Raw genomic sequence first — 18,915 nt, 5'->3', positions numbered from 1 at the left:
TGGAAACTATGGTCAGTATGTCCTCCATCACTTTCTGGCTAACTGCCAAAATAGTTTTTAGGCTCTTGTAAAAGACAGAGACGAATGAACAGATACAATATTTTTTACTAAAATTAACCCGCTGCCCCACAAACTCAGACGTTGGATAGTAAGAGAAGAGATAAAGCAGTGTACAGCAGCCAGAAATATTGGACCAAGAAAACAAAAGAGAGCAGCCTTGAATGTCAACCCAATACGTCAGGCGGTAACAAAGACTGTGGAAGAAGAGGAGTAGCAAGTTTTAGCAGCAATCTCTGTGACCAGCCCAACATGCCAGGAAAAACGGACTCTGCCAACTCACACTTTCATCACACAAAAACCCAGCAAACAGCCAACGCAGGTACAACAAACTCCTCCACCAAGTAAAATATTCCCTAGAAGAACAGACACAGAAGACATCATCCACCATAACAGTCCCATTCATGCCAGTTAACTGCAGAAGATTATATTATCAACCTGTGGGCCGAAGCTCATCTCCATACTCTGGACTAGGCCACTCCCCAACAAACTGTATCCATTTCCCATCACCGTACAGAGGTACCAGCCGCCTACCTAGCTGCCAAATTCAGGAAAACTAAGCAAGGCAATCATCTGGTCGGGAGATGAAAATGGTCCATGAATGACAGTTACCAACATGACAAAAACATCTCATCAACATCATCATCGACAGCCAACTAGTCCGGGCACTAGCCAACTCAAGAGCTTCTTTTTCAGTAATGTCGTAAGTTAAAGAAGGCTAAGTTCTGTGGTATGAAAGTAACTGTGCAGAAGGTCGTAAATGGGAAATATGTATCACAACACTAACTAGCAAATTCAGAATGCAGTCATTCAAATATGTATTTTAACATAATGTAGTCATGTTATTCTTGGATGGGACAACTTGCAAGCATCACAAGCCATCTGAGCTCATGGGAGATCCTGCCTGCGGCAGCACTTTTCCATGGAAGCAGAATCAATCTTTTGGGGAGGTTCCCAAAGACAATGAATAAGAACTGATACATTATAGCCTGCACTGATTATTTCACTCCCTATACTGTCACCAAAGCTGTGTCGACTGCCAAAGCTCTGGAACTTGCTAAGTTGCTTGTAGCAGACATAATTTTGCAGCATGGAGCACCCCATGTGATGATCTCTGATCATGAAAAAGTTACCCAGTCAACACTAGTATCTGAGGTAATTTCACACTGTGATATCACCCACAATATGACAACTGCGTACCATCCACATACAAAGGGCCTTACAGAATGCTCTAATGAGGCACTGGTAGATATGCCTTTGATGCATGTTAATATGGAACAGAGAGATTGGGATACAATGTTGCCCAACATGACATCTGCATATAACACAGTGAATCAAGACATTGCAGGCTTCACACCGAATGTGAGGCCTAAACGACAGGCCTCTGGAGACACAAGAGAAGGACTGAGAGCACTACAATGCTAAGCACCAACCAGTGAAATGCAGTCCAGGAACTTGGGTTTCGATTTTTACATCTGTGCCGAAAGCAGGACTATCAGAAAAGTTAGTAAAGCACTACTTTGGGCCTTGTTCACATCTTTCGTCTCTTGTCAAACATGATGTATGAAGTTGAGGACAAACGCACAGACACTCAGTCCTTATGCACAGATCAATGATGGGAGGTTCAAGAAAACTGAAGACCTATTCAATGAGCTCGAAGCTTCGGCTGATGAAGCTGCATTCGATGCTCTTCATAGTGAAGATGTGACAACATGACCAGCCGGTGCTACCATACAGAGGACCATTGACAAAATCCAAATCCAGGGCACTGCAGTTGGCTCCACTGAGAATTTCTGAAACAGTGAGTCACTCACTATTTCTCTAGGAGAAGAAGCAATGTCATGAGCTACAGAATATACAATGTGGCGTAATGGTTAGCATTGGTGGTTGGTGTGCTTCAGGTTGCCAGTTAAAACACAACTGACAGTAATTATTTGTTATTTCATACTTATTGTTTCTGGAATGTTCTTGGTATATCTCATGTTCGTAATGTTTGTACATTCTGGAGTATTTGATGTTTGTATAAATATCATAATCTGGAGTATTTGATGGTTGTATGAACAGCTGCACACACTGTGTACGAGATGAGTTCTATTCTGGCGTTAAGCTGATGTCAGTAATGAACTTGCTTTCAATCCTAAATGCTGTGATTCTTTGATGACTCTAACTCTGGGTCCAGACGAGATTACAGTTTAGATGTGGCAATGTACAATACTATGACCTTAGTGAACACACATTATGACCAATGTTGCAAGAAAAAGCAATTGATGGTATCTAGCTGTATTACAAGAATAAAAACACTGATAATAGTTTTACACTCTTATTATAAGAGTTGCACAAATTTTGGAACTGGAACACATTAGGAATTGTATTACAGTAGTTCCAGGCAGACTTGTGAAGAAATGAATTACAGACAACTGCTGTTTTAGAAGGAGAGAACTTCTGTAACTACACTTAATTAACCACTTCAGCTTGCCATACATTCAGGATGTCTGCAGATCTCATACTGGGTGTTGATGTGACAGTTGAGTGAAGAATGGGCATGGCACACAATACCAGCGCACTGGTTGAATAGTTAGGCTATGTCTGTCAATAGTAAATAATACAAGAACCTGCTGACTGGTTAGTTGCATCCATTTTTTCACCTACAACACTCCAACACAGTTTGTAGCTTTTGTAAGACAATTTGTCAACCCACTATCCCTAAGTAACACTCCACGGACAGAATAGTGCTTGTGTGTAAATCTCCCTTCCCACTCTCAGGTGATCTGAACTCTATTCTGCTGAGCTCCCGGGAGTGTCGTCTAGCAAAATGTGTGTCTTGGACCCAGCTCTGACCAATCTTCATGAGTTATGGGTGGCCCAATCTTCATGAGTTGTCGGTGGCATCTGATCTCTTATGGATCAGGAAATCTCCTTTGAAATATTGCCATTATCACTGTCATTAGGACAAAAGGAGAAACTGCATTCAGCTACATAAATCCATTTAATTTATGTTGTTCTTGAGTGTATTATTAGCATGTAAATAAATCAGAACTGTACATTAGTTGTTCTGCAAATAAGTACCAAACTCTTGTCTTCTTACAAAAATGAACTAATGGGGAAGGATTCAAAGGAGAATCCACAACAATCCATTTTAAGCTGATGCAATCTGTGATGAAGTTAATCAAATTGATTGAATAAATAATCAAACTACAATCAATTAGAATCAAGTGATTCATATTTATGAATGTCACTGAACTGCTTAAGATAAAAATAAAAAAATATATCTTGAAAAAAACATTACTCCTACTTGCCTCTAAGCCATCTTGATTCTGTTCTATCAACTCTCCCTTCTTTTTGTCAACCTTCTTTTTTGCCACACCAGTCATTATGACAACACCTGTGGTGTTGCTGTTAACTACTGTGCCAGGTTTCCCATCTGGTTTTTTGCTGTCTAGTTTATTTACTTTTCTTACTTCTTCTTGAACACCCTGCAAAAAGAAAAGTAGAATAAGTGTCATACAACACTTAAACAACCAACCATAAGTTCTTAGTACTAAATCACAGCTGATATTGCATTACTAAAAGCAAGAAAGTTAAACTAAAAACAAGATCACTTTCAAAGGAATACATGAACATAAAGCAAAACTGTTAAAACTTAAAGTGTAGTAAGTGACAAAAGAGAGTATAACAGAGAGAGTTACACAAAAAATTTCTGCAACAGTAGTCTGATTCTAGCAGACATATGGATTGGCAACATTTAATTGCATCACAGTTTACCCACAATCATATTTCCCATTACATGTACTGTGGAGCTACTGGGCTCCTGTGCAGGGAGGAAATAACATATTTTTGCAGAAGCAGTGGAATGATATGGGGGAAACACTAAAGGTTTCAATAAGTGGAAAGGGGAGCAGAACAACTGACCAAAGAAATAAGTCAAATAGCGGGGAATATGTATGATGAAAAGGAACATAGTAAAACAGAGATACACCTACAATTTGCAACAACCTATCAAACTTAACATCTTGCCTTTTATTTCACTGTTTGATCTTGAATTTTGGTGTTAACCCCAAAACAAAACCAAACGAGCACATACAGGACACGCAGTACTGAAAATAGTACCCAGACGATTTGGACAGGCACTTGTCACAGCTCTCCATGTTGATATTTTTCAGGGTCATGCACAGTGTGCATTCAAAGTAGGCACATAATTCTCTGAGAATGTTTCTGTTTCAAGCAGACACCCCCCCCCCCCCCCCACTCCCCCAATTGTATAAAAGGACAAGACTATGTCACAATATTACTCTAGAGTAGAATTTGTTTACAAACTTCGATAACTGAAGTGTGACTTCCACGCCTTTTAAAGAGATCAAATTGCTCAAGATGCTCTTCCTGTTTACAAGACGAGCTGTCAACATTCACGCAATGTTCGTTATAAAGCAGACCACAGATACTATCAACCTCACATTTTTATTTTATGGTTCACACCTATTTGATGGGCTACTCTGTAAAGCACAGCCAGTGAACAAATCTATTGCAAACTGTTTCAGAATGCATGGGTAGAAGCAATAAGAAATTGTATGTAAGAAATGTAAATTACAAGTCAGTGATACTGGCAGTTTTAAACAGTGTTTAACATTGGCATAACGGCAACTAAGCACTGAAAATTGGAGACTAAAAGTACCTATACATATACACTTCACTTTGACTTCCAGCCAAACCTAACTTGCATAAGATTGTCATCCTATGTCTTTTTTTCTTCTTTGTTCCAGTCCTATTTCTTTCTTTTCTTTCCATCTTTTTCTCTGTCTTTTGCTAACTTCTTATGCCTGATTCCTCTCTTAATTTGTTGTTTTTGCATACTTTTTTTGGCATGTTATCTATTATTACCTTTTTTATTTCTCTTTGGCTCACATTTTGTCTTTGTTCTTGACAAATTTTGTTAATTACACTTTATGTTTGTCATCTTATTATTATTTTTTTTTCACACTACATATCTGATATTCAGAAAAACTACAGCTCACATCCCTACTCTTGAACTTTAGTTGTCCTTACTTTTGACACCTGTATATAACCTATGCATTTTTCTTCAACTAAGGTTCTAAATGAGCTTCCCTTTGTTCAACACCAGTGTAGTTACATGCAATTTCTCTCTTCATTTAGGTGTAACCATTTTTGTGAAAACTTAAAATTCAAGATTTCATGAGTTCAGCGTGCCTCTGTTGTTGTTGTTGTTGAGTTCAGCGTGCCTCTGTTGTTGTTGTTGTTGTTGTTGTTGCTGCTGCTGCTGCTGCTGCTGTTGTTGTTGTGGTCCTCAGTCCCAAGAGGGGTTTGATGTACCCTTCCATGCTACTTCATTGTGTGCAAGCCTCTTCATCTCTGCATATCACTGTTTTAATTTCATTAACAGTCTTCTGGCCGGTTTGATGTGGCCCAACGCAAACTCATCTCCCGTCCCAAACTCTTCACCTCCCAGTAGCACTTACACCCACTGTTCTCAATCATTTGTTGGATATATCCTAATCTCTGACTTCCTCTACAGGTTTCATCCTCTACAGCTTCCTCAAATACCAGTGAAGTTGTTTCTTGATGTCTTAACACACGTCCTATCCTCGTCTCTTCTACTTCTCAGTATTTTCCACATTCCTCTCCTTGCCGATTCTGTGGAGAACCACCACATTTCTTATCTGATCAGTGCACTTATAAACGTCTTTCTACAGCACCAGATATAGAATACTTCAATTCACTTCTTTTCCATTTTTCCCACATTCCATGACTCACTACCATACAACACTGTGCTCCAAATGTACTGGGTGGTTATAATTAAATTGCAGCTACACAAAGAGGTCCAGTGTGGGTCTGCATTAAAGCAGGACCAATTTATTCTGGAAAAAAAATTAGTTTCAATTTTGGACACCAGATACAAGAAAGAGTTGTAAAAATGTTTTCATATTTAATGGAATAGGAACAGGATGTGGGCAGAAAGCATCATCCAGGTGATAAAGGCATAATGTTGATTTTATTATCAACCGCTGTTTACACAATTTGTTCAATATGAGCAACAGAGATGTTGCTAAGACACTGCATACGTAGTGTATATGATCAACAGTTGCTCACAGCAGTTGCGGTGGACTCTGAGTAACATGTTCCTATGTACTTGCCTTCATATCAGGTACAAACCAAACATGTTCCTGACTAACACATTCTTTTAGATATCTCCAAGAGTCACATGGATTCGGATCAGGTGATGTTGCAACCCATGGATCTGGAAAACCTCTGGAGATAACATGTTCGTGGAAGGTCACATTAAGCAGATATTTCACTGGGCAAACAACATGAGGAGATGCCCATCTTGCATGAAAATAGTGGTTTCCACACAGTTGTGCTCTTCCAAATGTAACACCGAAAATGCAGGATGCATGGCACCCGTTACCAATATATAATTTTTTTTGCTGAATTGTATGTAAATATTTGTAATTTAAATGCTTTCTTTTAATAAGTAAGGACATTACTTCACTGTATGTGTAAATTTAGGTAGAAGTCTGTTGACATTATCTGTGTTTTACTGTGAAACTTATAAGCTCTGGGAAAAAGCCAAAGGAATTGTTATTTGCATCGATTAGCAACGATAATAGCAGTGCTTGTGCGTTGTGAAATCTTTGGGTAGGGAGTTGTTGCACGGACTGCGTGGAGAGAGGGGGACAGGTTACAGCACTTATAGTGTGCAAAAGTGTGGTGTTAACGCTCTCGCAGTAGAGCGTACCATTTCGGCAGCATCATGTACGCGCGCCGGCCAGATGACTAGTAGCAGGAGTAAGGACAGTGGACGGGCGGAAGAGGCTGTATTAATTACGATTGCCCATTCCTGTAATTAGCCGTACTCCACAAGATGCTACCGTCTTCAACAACAGCAGCAGTTCCAGCTACACAGATTCGTCGTCAGCTCAGAGTTTCGTCGTATGCTCAGCACTGAAGTAAGACTGTTAATTGGTAGACAGTATTAACAGATAACCCAGCAGCACAACTAAATGTGATTTGATTAATACAATTTATTTAAATAATAATCAGTTAAACTCAGGGTGATTGTGTCCTCATTGGCTTACACATTATTACCAAGCAGGGTCCTTGTTCCTTCCCCAACCCCCCCCCCCCCCCTTATATGCTAACCGAGTGTCATAAGAAACAAACTGAATAGTTACAGCCAGTTTATTAATGAATAATTTCACTTTTAAGAATTTCAGCCTCAGTCTACTTTCAATTAACTGTTGTGCAACAGAGGCTTCAGTATACGAGTAAAGTAAAGCAATTTCATTTTTCAAGTTTGAGAATCAATCACTGGAAAAAAATCCAAATCTAAAGAAATGCCCAAATTAAGAGTGTGGAAATTTTATTTATTTTACATATAGCTTGAAGCACATGACTGTTTGGTTTGGTACATATTCTATTATTTCTGTTCAAGTCAGTAAAAAAGGCTCAGTTGTTCAGATAATAATTTGAAATTCAATTTTCAAAATAAGTAACTGCAAAGTAAAAGTGCTTGCTTTTTTTTCTAAATTTCTTTGATGATGTTATGTTGAGGTCACAAAGTCACTGTTCACGTAACGAAGTTCAATACTAACATACAGTTTAATTGCACATTTTCAAATCATTACTCGATTGTACCTTTTTTTCCAAAATTTAATGACAAACGTAACGTAAGAGTGACTTCTCAGTTTTCTTTATTATTACTCACTTAAATTAGTGTTGAAAAATGTGACAACCTTCAGTTGCCACGTCAGTGTTTAATAATGCATGTTTTTCTTTCCCATCATCTTGTACAGGATTTTGGATGTAAATTACCCTAGTGGGCTGGAGACCATTAATTATTTCCTTTTCCTTCATTAGTGTAGCTTCTGGATTCAGGATCAGTGGTACCCCTTTTCTGTCCAGTGTTGTTCTTAAGTGAATGCACAAAATAACTTTCATTTTTCCAAATTATGATCCTGTTCGGTTTAATTACTTTTTATTTTTAGTAGACTTTTCCATCAGAAGTGTCTGTCGTACACTTTCCTCCTACTCATCGGTATTATTTCTTTGGGAAAGAGAGCCTTATCCAATTAGTAAAAATCCATTAGGCATACAAGGGATCCAAGGTCATACTTTACATCACAAGCAGGATAGGCCGATTAGTAAGGGGGAGGTTACACAAAGCAAGAACCACATGTTGTACATGGAGGTATCGATAACATGCATATGTACACCTGACAGGCCCTCTGGGTACATTATTTTCAAAGAAGAATGGACCAAGAATAAAGGTGCTTGTAACTCCAAACCCCAGTCACATACAGTGAGTGCACTGGCTCTTCCTACACAACACATGGTTTAACAGTGCCACAAATTTGGCAGTTCTGTGTAAAATGTGTCTCGGAAACAGGTGTTAGTCTTCTATCCTAGGAGTAGCCTTCATTTTTGAATTTGTCTCCATCCCCCTCCTTAGGTCCCTCTCATCTTGTGGTCTGCCCTTTCTTTTTAATGTTCCCCAACTCATCCCTCTCTCCTTTTTGAAGAAGGTACGATTAGTTGCAAAATCTGGGATAGTACACGTCCTTTACAGTTTCTCTACTGGCAAAACTGAAACTGTCTCCAGTATGAGTTTCAACAACACCTTCATCCTGTCCTTTCCTGTTGCAAGTTAAATGACCAAAATATGCATAAAATTATCAGAACTGAGCTATATCTAATTTTTCTTTCCTTTTCTTTTCAAATACATTTGTGTGTAAAATTTGTATTTTAAGTCTGTAAATACATATTTTTTGAGTTGTTGAATTTCACAGTAGCTGCCAAAGCACTGAAACCAAGTTATCACTGCACAATGCACTTTTGTCAGCCAATCATAGCTCACGTCATGTGATCTTGCCAGCCAATGACAACAGATGTTCAGAGTGCACTACATGTGATGTAGTCAGCCAATATCAACGTTACTCTTAAGTAGCACAAACAGACAAACAGGAAAAGTAATGGTTTAAATTAATATATATATATACAGTACAGCTACAAGGAAAGCTAAGCTTTCACATCTAATATTGGTCTTTTTTAGCAGGCATTACACTTTAAGATGTATGAAACACAAATGTGCGGGTGAAATTTTAAATAATGGCATAAATGGCTGGTCTACTGGATCCAAAATTTTTCTAAGTGGTTGGTCCTCGAAGTGTTAAGTTTTGAGTGAGAGTAAAACGCTCCATGATTTTAGAAACAATCACACACACTCAAACATGTAAAAAGAAGTTTACTTTGAAAGTAATACTTCTCAAATCACCATTTGAAATAATTTCCCCTGATAGAAATGCACACAGCTGTCACGTCACACTCATCAAAAGTAGTCTGAAGTTAAGAAGTATTGCATGGTCTTTGTCCTAAAGCCTCTGACACATTTTGCTGTCATCAGATGCTTGTGTGTGCACTGTGTTTTGTTGTAATAAGTGTTAGATTTTCTTTGCTACTAAATTTTTATTTTGGTGTCATTCTCTTGTTTATGTTTTATTGTTGCAATATTATTCTGCAGTAGCAGGCTAAAGCAAAACTCTTTGTTACAGTATCAGTTCTTACCAGCCAAAATTACAAAAATTTAACTGGAAACTAAAACCATGAAAAGTTCCAGATATTTCCCAGATGAAAAAATTCCAGCGTTTTTCTTGAACTTCCCAGTTGTCTCTAAATGTATACATTCTGTATGAGGGCAAGGTTTTGGAGGGAATAAAAGGTCTTGTTTCATTTATGGAATCGTGATGATCTCCCAGCATATTTACGTAGCTGCCCCCATTGCTGATGCAAAATTTCTAACTGTAGAATGCAGTTTCTCAGCTCCTGTGTCAGAAGTCATGATTTTTCCACATAAATATTTACTTGCCACAAAGATAGTATGGTGCTTTCATGAACAGTTAATTTAAAAATCTGAACATTGTAAAAGAAAACTATAATGTTGGTCTGACATATGAGTTTACTTTCAGTTCTTTCATACTAGTAATGCCCACACAAGTATATAATACTTCCTGCAAACGAACTCAAAAGAAAGACATTTTACGTGCTGTGATTACCGGCTTCCCTCAAAAGTGAATGACAACTGGGGTTGTCCACACCAGGCCGTAAACAGTTTCCGTAGTCCATACTTCCATTCAACCTGCTCTGGCACCTCTCTAGCTGTCTTGTGGTCATTCGCATGTCATGTCAGCAGACTAATGCAGTGCTTTCTAAGAAGGCATTTGGCTAACAAAATCAAAGTAAACAACTTGTCTACACAAGGTTATTAATGAATTTACCATGCAGAAGTAATACTTGTGCGTACTTCATTTTTTTTCTAGAAATGTATCCAAAATTTACATACATGCAAAAATAAATAGAAAATAATAATAATAATAATAATCACGCAGATGTAAAATTTGTATCTTCACTGTCAAAATATTTGACTGTTTCTTCTGAATGTGTTGTGTTTACACTAGGATCTGAGAACACAGCAGTAAGTAGCAGATTTCATTTCTATATTGATGAGAGAATGTTATAATTTCTCTCACTTCCAAACATATTGTCTAATTGCTGCTCTCTCCTTGATAGTGTAGAAGCAGCTGATGAAATAACACCTTCGTTCCCATCATACCTCACAGTGAGCATTGACAACATTGCTACACAAAGCACATAAGTATGCCACTAGCCCCACTCAAACTTTTACCGCATTCTGCAGAAATGTCTACTAAAGTTGAGTAACCTGAATCTATACTTCAAGGTTTCTACTTCATACATACACTAGCAATGCCAACAGAGGTAAGACCAACAGGGGGAGTTACCTGATTCCTGAAATAAGAAACAGGGAACGTCAAAAGAATTATAGAAGCGCAAAATATGATGATAATCAAAACTGACACAATAGCAATAATAGATGTATATGTACAACAGGTATATCATTTGAAAACACAATAAATACGAACCGGGGTGGGAGGGGGGGGGAGATACGGCACAAATGTTATACTAGTTGAGGTCTTAAGTGTAGAATTGTGAAGAATTGATAAGCAGAATGCCAAGGCAAACATACTGCTAGAAACACTAGAAGAGGGAGATTTCAGACTAGCAAATAAAAAAGAAATACCAATATACACAGGTCACTGCAGAACCAGTCTTTTGTAAAGGAAGACACTTCAACAAACAAGAATTATTATGGTCCTCAGCAACAGCTCCCGTAAGGAAATATTTCCCAACAATGAAAAGTTTTCATATCACCATACCACAACAGAGAAAAGAAGCAATTGGAACACCCCTGAAAAATACAACAGGGAATAATAAAGCAAAACAAAGATAACATTGAAAGAGAAAAGACACTAATGTAAGAAGACAAACTGTAAGAAGCATGAAAATAACCACAGAAGAGCCACAAAAATCAACAGAAGACGAAAAGCACAAAAATGGTTTGACCAAGGATGCTTCACAGAAAGGAAAGAAATCCTGTAGATACTACACATGGCAAAAACACTCAGACAAGACATGTATGCGGAAAAAAAGGAAGAAATACAAATCTACAAGTAAAAGGGAAAGAGCGGAATACATCGAGGTGGTGGCAAGAAAATTAACAATGGGTGCAAAATCAGATTCATTCACAGCAATGAGGAAGACAGTTTCACCCATAAGAGCAGATATCCATCTGGATACGTGGGAAACACATTTCTCAGAAATACTGAACAGACAGGAAAAAAAGACAAGGCATAAAAAATTAAAGCAACGGAGACTGTGCACAGCTTTGAATTAATAATAACTAAGGAAGTCAGACAAGCAATAAAAAAAGAAAAAAACAAGAAAGTGGCAGGTCTAGACAACATATAAATGGAAAATCCTAAATACTCCAGTATGGAGGAACTATGGAAGGACCATAGACCAGAAGAAGAGGATTGTGTAGTGTATACTTCTGCTGTCTGTATCATGACAGGTGTTTGTTTTCATGTGAGCAGTCAGTTACAAATGACAAACTCATTAGCTGAGCGCAGCTACCGTCTCTGCAGCAGCAGTGTGTTTGTACCCACAGCTTCGCACTTCAATAACTGTCTAGCCTATATCTCTGACATCTTTAGTATGTACAACGACTGTGATTGCTGCTTTCAGATGCGAGCGCAGTTCGTGACCCTTCATTCACAGCTCCAGGTAGTGCTGGCTTCAATCACACAGCTTGAGGCTGTTGCCAATGGACATCACTGTGGGGATCCGGATATGGGGCTGCAAGGTACATCAGTATATCCCTCACATCCCCCAGTTGGTCCACTACTGCGACAGTTGCGGCAGGCAGCGAAAGACTTTCCGGAGGACTGTTCAGGAAGCCTTCTCAGTTTATCTGACAAACACATTTAAGACACTATCAGTGGTTGAAAAAGATCTTAAGTCAGATGCAGTTGTTTGCGCTGTTCTACATCTACATGGATACTCTGCAAATAACACTTAAATGCCTGGCAGAGGGCTCATCAAACCATCTTCACACTAATTCTCTATTATTCCACTCTTGAACAGCGCATGAAAAAAAAAAAAAAAAAACACCTATATTTTCCTGTGCGAACTCTGATTTGAAATCCATTGTCGATAGCAGTCAACACTTCCCATGAGTAAAGAGCTAGTTGTGTTTCACAGGAAAGATGTTTTCTGAATCCATGTTGAAGATGTGTCAATAGACCATTTTCTCTTCAAGGTAATTCATATTGTTCGAACACAACGTATGTTCCAGAATCCTGCTGCATATCGATGTTAATATTACTATTAATTTATTGGATTACTCCTATTGTCTTTCTTGAATATTAGTGTGACCTGTGCAATTTTCCAGTCTCTAGATATGGATTTTACATAATGTGAGTGGTTGTACATGACTTAAGTATGGAGGCTCTTGCATCAGCATATTCTGAAGGAACATAACTGACTGGAAGACTTGTTTTTATTGAGTGACTTAATGTGTTTAACTACTCCAAGAATATTTACTTCTCAGTTACTTATGTTGGCAGCTGTTCTTGATTCAAATTTTGGAATATTTACTTTGTCTTCCTCCTTGTAGGGATTTCGGAAGGATGTGTTTAGTAACTCTGCTTTAGCGGCACTGTCATCAATAAAATTTTCATTGCTATCATAGAGAGAAGGCATTGATTGTATCTTGTCGCTAGCATATTTTACACATGACCAGAATCTCTTTCAGTTTTCTGCCAGGTTTTGAGAAAAACTTTCTTTATGGAAACCATTAAAAGCATCTCACACTTAAGTCCGCACTAAATTTTGGGCTTCTGTAAAAGATAAGCAATCTTGGGAATTTTGAAAGCATTTAAATTTGGCATGCTTTTTTCAATTGTTTTTACAACACTGTTCTGACCTGTTTTGTGTAAGATAGGGTATCAACTTCATTATTTGTTAATTTATTTGGTATACATCTCTCAATTGCCGTTGATATTATTTCTCTGAATTCAAGCCACACATCTGGTCTCCACTCACATTGTTAATTTGGAAGGAGTGGAGATTATCTCTCAGGAAGGTGTCAAACTACTTTTTTGAATAAATATATTTTTCATTTATTTTTGGTGGATTTGGGAATTATGGTATTCAGTACACTATGACAACTATGTGTTCACTAATGCCTGTATTCGTTTTGATGCTCGTTATTAGCTCAGGCTTATTTGTTAGTAAGAGGTCAACTGTGTTTTCATAACTGTTTACTATTCACTACAACTATAATTGTATGAGTTGGGTGCCTGTTTGAAATTAGACTCAAGTTTTCTTTGACCCTTTCACCAATTGTATCATTTGAGTAGGGAGGTCGGTAAAAGGATCCAACTATTATTTTATTCCTGTTGACCTCTACCCATACTAACTCACAAGAATTATCTACTTCAATTTTGCTACAAGATATAGTACTTTTAACAGAAACACATACACCACTGCCGACTGTATTTAGACTATCCCTTCTGAACAATGTTAGATCCTTCACAAAAATTTCAGCTGAACTTCAGCCAGTTTTCAGTGCCTATAATGAGTATCTGTACATTCTAGTGCTTCGAGCTTTGGTACTTCCCCAACAAAGCTATGACAACTTAGAGCTATTATACCAATGGTTCCTAGATTTATGTTTTTCCTGTGTTCGATCTGCACCCTTCAAGACTGAAGCCTGTTTTGTGTTTTCCCAAGACCCTATAACCTAAAAAAATCATCCAGTCCAAGCCACAAATGCTACCCGTGTAGCCGTCTCCTGACCTATTTAGCGGAACCTGAATGCCCACTATCCTACGGCACAAGTCTAAGAATGTGCAGCCTACACAGTCACAGCACTTTCTGAGCCTCTGATTCAGCCCCTCCTCTCGGTTATGTACCAGAGGTTCTCAATCGGTCCAGTTGACTGCGCTGCAAATGGAGAGCTCTGCTTTCACCTCGCAGGCAAGACTGGCAGCCTTTACCCCTTCAGATATCCACTTGAAATCTGAAAGAATCTCTTACGACCCAAAGCAACACACATCACTGGTACCAACATCAGCTGCTAAGTGCAGTTGGCTGCACCCTGCACTCTTCAAGGCATTCAGAAGGATTCGGTCTATGTCTGGAACGACTCCACCCGCTATGCACACGGAGTGCACACTGGCTTTCTTCCCCTTTTGGCAGCCATATCACTAGGGAGGCCTATAATGCACCTAACATTGAAGCTCCCAACCACCAATAACCCCACCCTTTATGACTGCCCGGATCTTGCAGGCTGACAGGTTTCCTCTGAAACAGGGCAAGTGACTGCATCTGGCCGAGAGAACTGTCAGCCAAAGACTAACCGGGGACGCCTTACATTCAACCCCACAGGAAGTCTTTTGCAGCCCGCCATGCCCTGAAGTGACCTCCCACTAAAACACGGGTGGGGGGTCAACCTCATTGTGAGCAGTAACTGGGCTGGCCACCAGTGCAGACCGATCGGCGGAGTTGTGGGTCATGACGGATGTCCATTGGATCCCCACAACTCTGATGTCCATCCACTGCAGCCTCAAGCTGTGTAACCGAAGCCAACACAGCCTGCAGTTGAGAGCTGAGTGTCAGCAACTCAGCTCTCATCGCACACAGGAAGCACAGTCCTTGGCCACAATAAAGACAGTGGAAAACTACACTAAACAGACAAACATATGACTACTGACACGCACTGCAGAAGTCTACCGTAGACACTGACCAAAACACAAGAACAGTGTCAAATAAAAATTAAATTACCATGCAGAAATTATTCAAAACCTAAACTACCAAAGCACATAAGGTAAGACTAAATAATTCGCTCCTGCTTAGGAACTCGTAAAATCAGTTGCTTTTCGACACAAATGAAAATGCGACTACTATGCCTGGTAAATATTAAATTAACACACAAAAATTCAAAAACTAAACTATCAAAGCACACAGATGAAACTATAATTTGCTCCTGGTTACTAACTCAAAAAATGTCATAAAATCAGTTACTTTGCTGTTGCTTGTGTTGATTGGTTGGTGTCTGATGCCTAATTTCCAGAGGACACTTCTCGGCCTGCAAGATCTGAGCATTCACAGAGGTGGGATTACTGGTAGTTGGGAGCTCCAATGTCAGACAGATATGGGGGCCGTTGGAAATTAGCTGCTAAGGAGAGGAATAAATCCATTAAAGCCAGTGTGCACTCTGTGTTTATACTGAGAAAAGTCATTCCAGACATGAAACAAAGCCATGAAGAGCACATCAACTGTAGGTGGTGACTCATATCGGTATTAACGACGTGGGTCACTAGGGACTGGAAGAGATTCTCTTTAGTTTCAGGCAGCTAGCTGAAATGGTAAAGCTGCCAGTCTTGCAGGATGAAGCCAGAGCTCACCATCTGTAGCATCGTCAACAAGACTGACCGTGGCCTCTAGTACAGAGCTGATTGGAGAGTCTGAATCTGACACTCAAACAATTCTGCGACAATGTAGGTAGCAGATTTCTCAACTTGCACCAATGGGGTGGTGAGGTTTCGTGTTCTGCTTAAAAGGTCAGGGGTCCACTACACACAGGAGGTGGCTACGCTGTTAGCAGGGACAGGGCGGAATAGACAGGGCAGTTTTTTAGGTTAGAAGGTCTCAGAAAATTACAGAAAGGGCTCTAGTCTGAAAGGGTGCAGGATGAACGTAGGAAGAGAATAGACATACTAACAGTAAGTATTGTATTAATTGTAAACTGTCTTCTGTGTTGGGAAAGAACCGGAGGTACTGAAAGCTAGCTAAAGGCGGAGGTAAGTTCAGCTGAAATTTACAAGGACCTAAGAGTGTTCAAATGGTTCAAATGGCTCTGAGCACTATGTGACTTAACTTCTGAGGTCATCAGTCGCCTAGAACTTAGAACTAATTAAACCTAACTAACCTAAGGACATCACACACATCCATGCCCGAGGCAGGATTCGAACCTGCGACCATAGCAGTCACGCGGTTCCAGACTGAAGCGCCTAGAACCGCACAGCCACACCGGCCGGCCTAAGAGTGTTTTCCTGTGAGGTTATACTTGGCAACCGGAATGAAACGTCACAATGTAAATAAATTAATAATTGGTTCCTCTTATCAACTCCCCAACTCAGATGATTCAGTTGTTGAGTAGTTCTAGTGACCACAAGGTCGTTGTAGCTACAATGTCCACCGCAATATTCAAGTCCACCAAATGTAAACATAAAATGAACTATTTCAAGAATCACATACAAATTCACTAGATACCTTTGTAAGAGACAGTCTCCACTCCTTCCCAACTAACTATGTAAGTAAAGTGTGTCAATTGAGAAATTTACACCAAATAAATTAATAAAGGATGTTACCGATTCCCTATTGTACACAAAATAGGCAAGAATACTGTTACAAAAGCAACAAATAAAAGCATGCTAAATTTAAAAGGATGCAAAATCTCCAAGACCGATGACGTTTTAAGAAGCTTGAAACTTAGTGAAGATTTCAATGTGAGATGCTTTTAATAACTTCCACAATGGAACTCAAGTCTCAAAAATCTGACAGAAAATCCGAAGAGAGTCTGATCATATAAAAAGGCCTAAGACAAGAGACAATCAACAGCTTTGCTGCACAATACCAATGGTAGTATTAGCAATGACAGTGCCACTGAAGTGGAGTTACTAAACATAGCTTTCCGAAATTCCTTCAGCAAAGAAGACAATTACATATTCTACGATTCGAATCAAGAACAGCTGCCAACATCAGTAACTTAGAAGTAGATATCCTCAGTGTAGCAAAACAGATTATATCACTTTTAAAGGCAAGTTTTCCAGTCCAGATAGTATACCAATTAGGTTACTTTCAAGATTATGCTGATACAATATCTCTATACTTAACAATCATATAAAACCACTCACTTGACGAAAGATCCATACCAAACGACTGTTAAGTTGCATAGGTCACATCAATACTGAAGAAAGGAAATAGGAATAATCCAATGAATTACTGACAGATATTACTGACATCAATTTGCAGCAGGATTTTGGAACATAAGCTATGTTTGAACATTCTGAATCACCTCAAAGGTAAAGATCTACTGACACACAGTCAGCATCGTTCATGTCAAACACAACTAGCTCTTCATCGACATGAAGTAATGAGTGCTTTAGCCAGGAGATCTCAAACTGACTGCATATCTCTAGGTTTTCACAAAGCTGTTGACACCATTTCTGACATGAGACTCGTAACCATATTGCGTGCCTATGGAGTGTCACTTCAGTTGTGCAACTGGACTCGTGAGTTCCTGTCAGAACAGTCAGAGTAGTCGATGGAAAATCATAGAGCAAAACAGAAGTCATATCTTGTGTTCCTCAAGAGTGTGTTATAGGTCTCTTCTGCCATTCCAAATCTATATAAATGATTTAAGAGACAATCTGCACAGCCCCCTTAGATTGTTTGCAGATGATACTGTCATTTACCACCTAGTAAAGGCATCAGAAGATAAAACCAATTACAAAAAGACATGGACCCAATATCTGTATAGCATGAAAAGTGGCAACTGTCTCTCAATAAGGAAACTATGAGGTCATCCACATGACTACAAAAAGAAATCTGTTAAAATTTCAGTTACACAACAAACAAATTTGGCTCTGAGCACTATGGGACTCAACTGTTGTGGTCATCAGTCCCCTAGAACTTAGAACTACTTAAACCTAACTAACCTAAGGACATCACACACATCCATGCCCGAGGCAGGATTCGAACCTGCGACCATAGCAGTCGCACGGTTCCGGACTGCGCGCCTAGAACCGCAAGACCACCGCGGCCGGCCAAACAAATTTAAAGACTATCAATTCAACTAAATACCTGGGAACTACAATTACAAACAACTTACATTGGAATAATCACATACATAATGTTGTGGGGAAAAGCAACCCACAGACTGTGTTTTATTGACAGAACACTTCGAAAATGCAACAGGCCTACTAAGGAGACTGTCTACACTAGGGTCATCCATCCTCTGATAGCGTATTGCTATGTGATACGGGATCCTTACCAGATATGATTGTTGGAAGACATTAAAAATGTCCGCAGAAGGGCAGCTCATTTTTCAATATCACGAAATATGGAAGAGAAAGTCACTGATATGATTTGCGAGTTGGGGTGTCAATCTTTAAAAGAAATGCCTTTTTCATTGCGGCGAGATATTTTCAAGAATGGCAAGTTCCCATCTTATGCCCTTCAATATATCCTCTCTTCCCGTTACCCACTTGCCATTTGATGACCTTCAATATATCCTCTCTTCCTGTTACCCACCAGGCCTCAACCTCCGCTAGTTTCAAGTTGCCGCCACTCATACCTCACCTGTCATTCAACAACATCTTTGCCTCTGTACTTCCGCCTCGACTGACATCTCTGCCCAAACTCTTT

At 39.2% G+C, this 18,915-nt stretch overlaps 1 protein-coding gene across 1 annotated transcript in view; it reads right to left on the bottom strand.

Moving 5' to 3' along the window:
* The window catches only part of LOC126237361 (probable ATP-dependent RNA helicase DDX46), a 165,510-nt gene that overhangs the window by 114,847 nt on the left and 31,748 nt on the right, over positions 1–18,915 (bottom strand). Inside the window, exon 7 of the mRNA XM_049947429.1 lies at positions 3,354–3,530. Within this exon, the coding sequence (XP_049803386.1) occupies positions 3,354–3,530 (177 nt within the window). The remainder of the gene's footprint in view (positions 1–3,353; positions 3,531–18,915) is intronic.

This window comes from Schistocerca nitens, chromosome 2 (genome assembly GCF_023898315.1).
Source record: "Schistocerca nitens isolate TAMUIC-IGC-003100 chromosome 2, iqSchNite1.1, whole genome shotgun sequence".
NCBI lineage: Eukaryota > Metazoa > Arthropoda > Insecta > Orthoptera > Acrididae > Schistocerca > Schistocerca nitens.
Note: the sequence above shows the minus strand (reverse complement) of the source record. Positions and strands in the feature narration are given on the sequence as shown.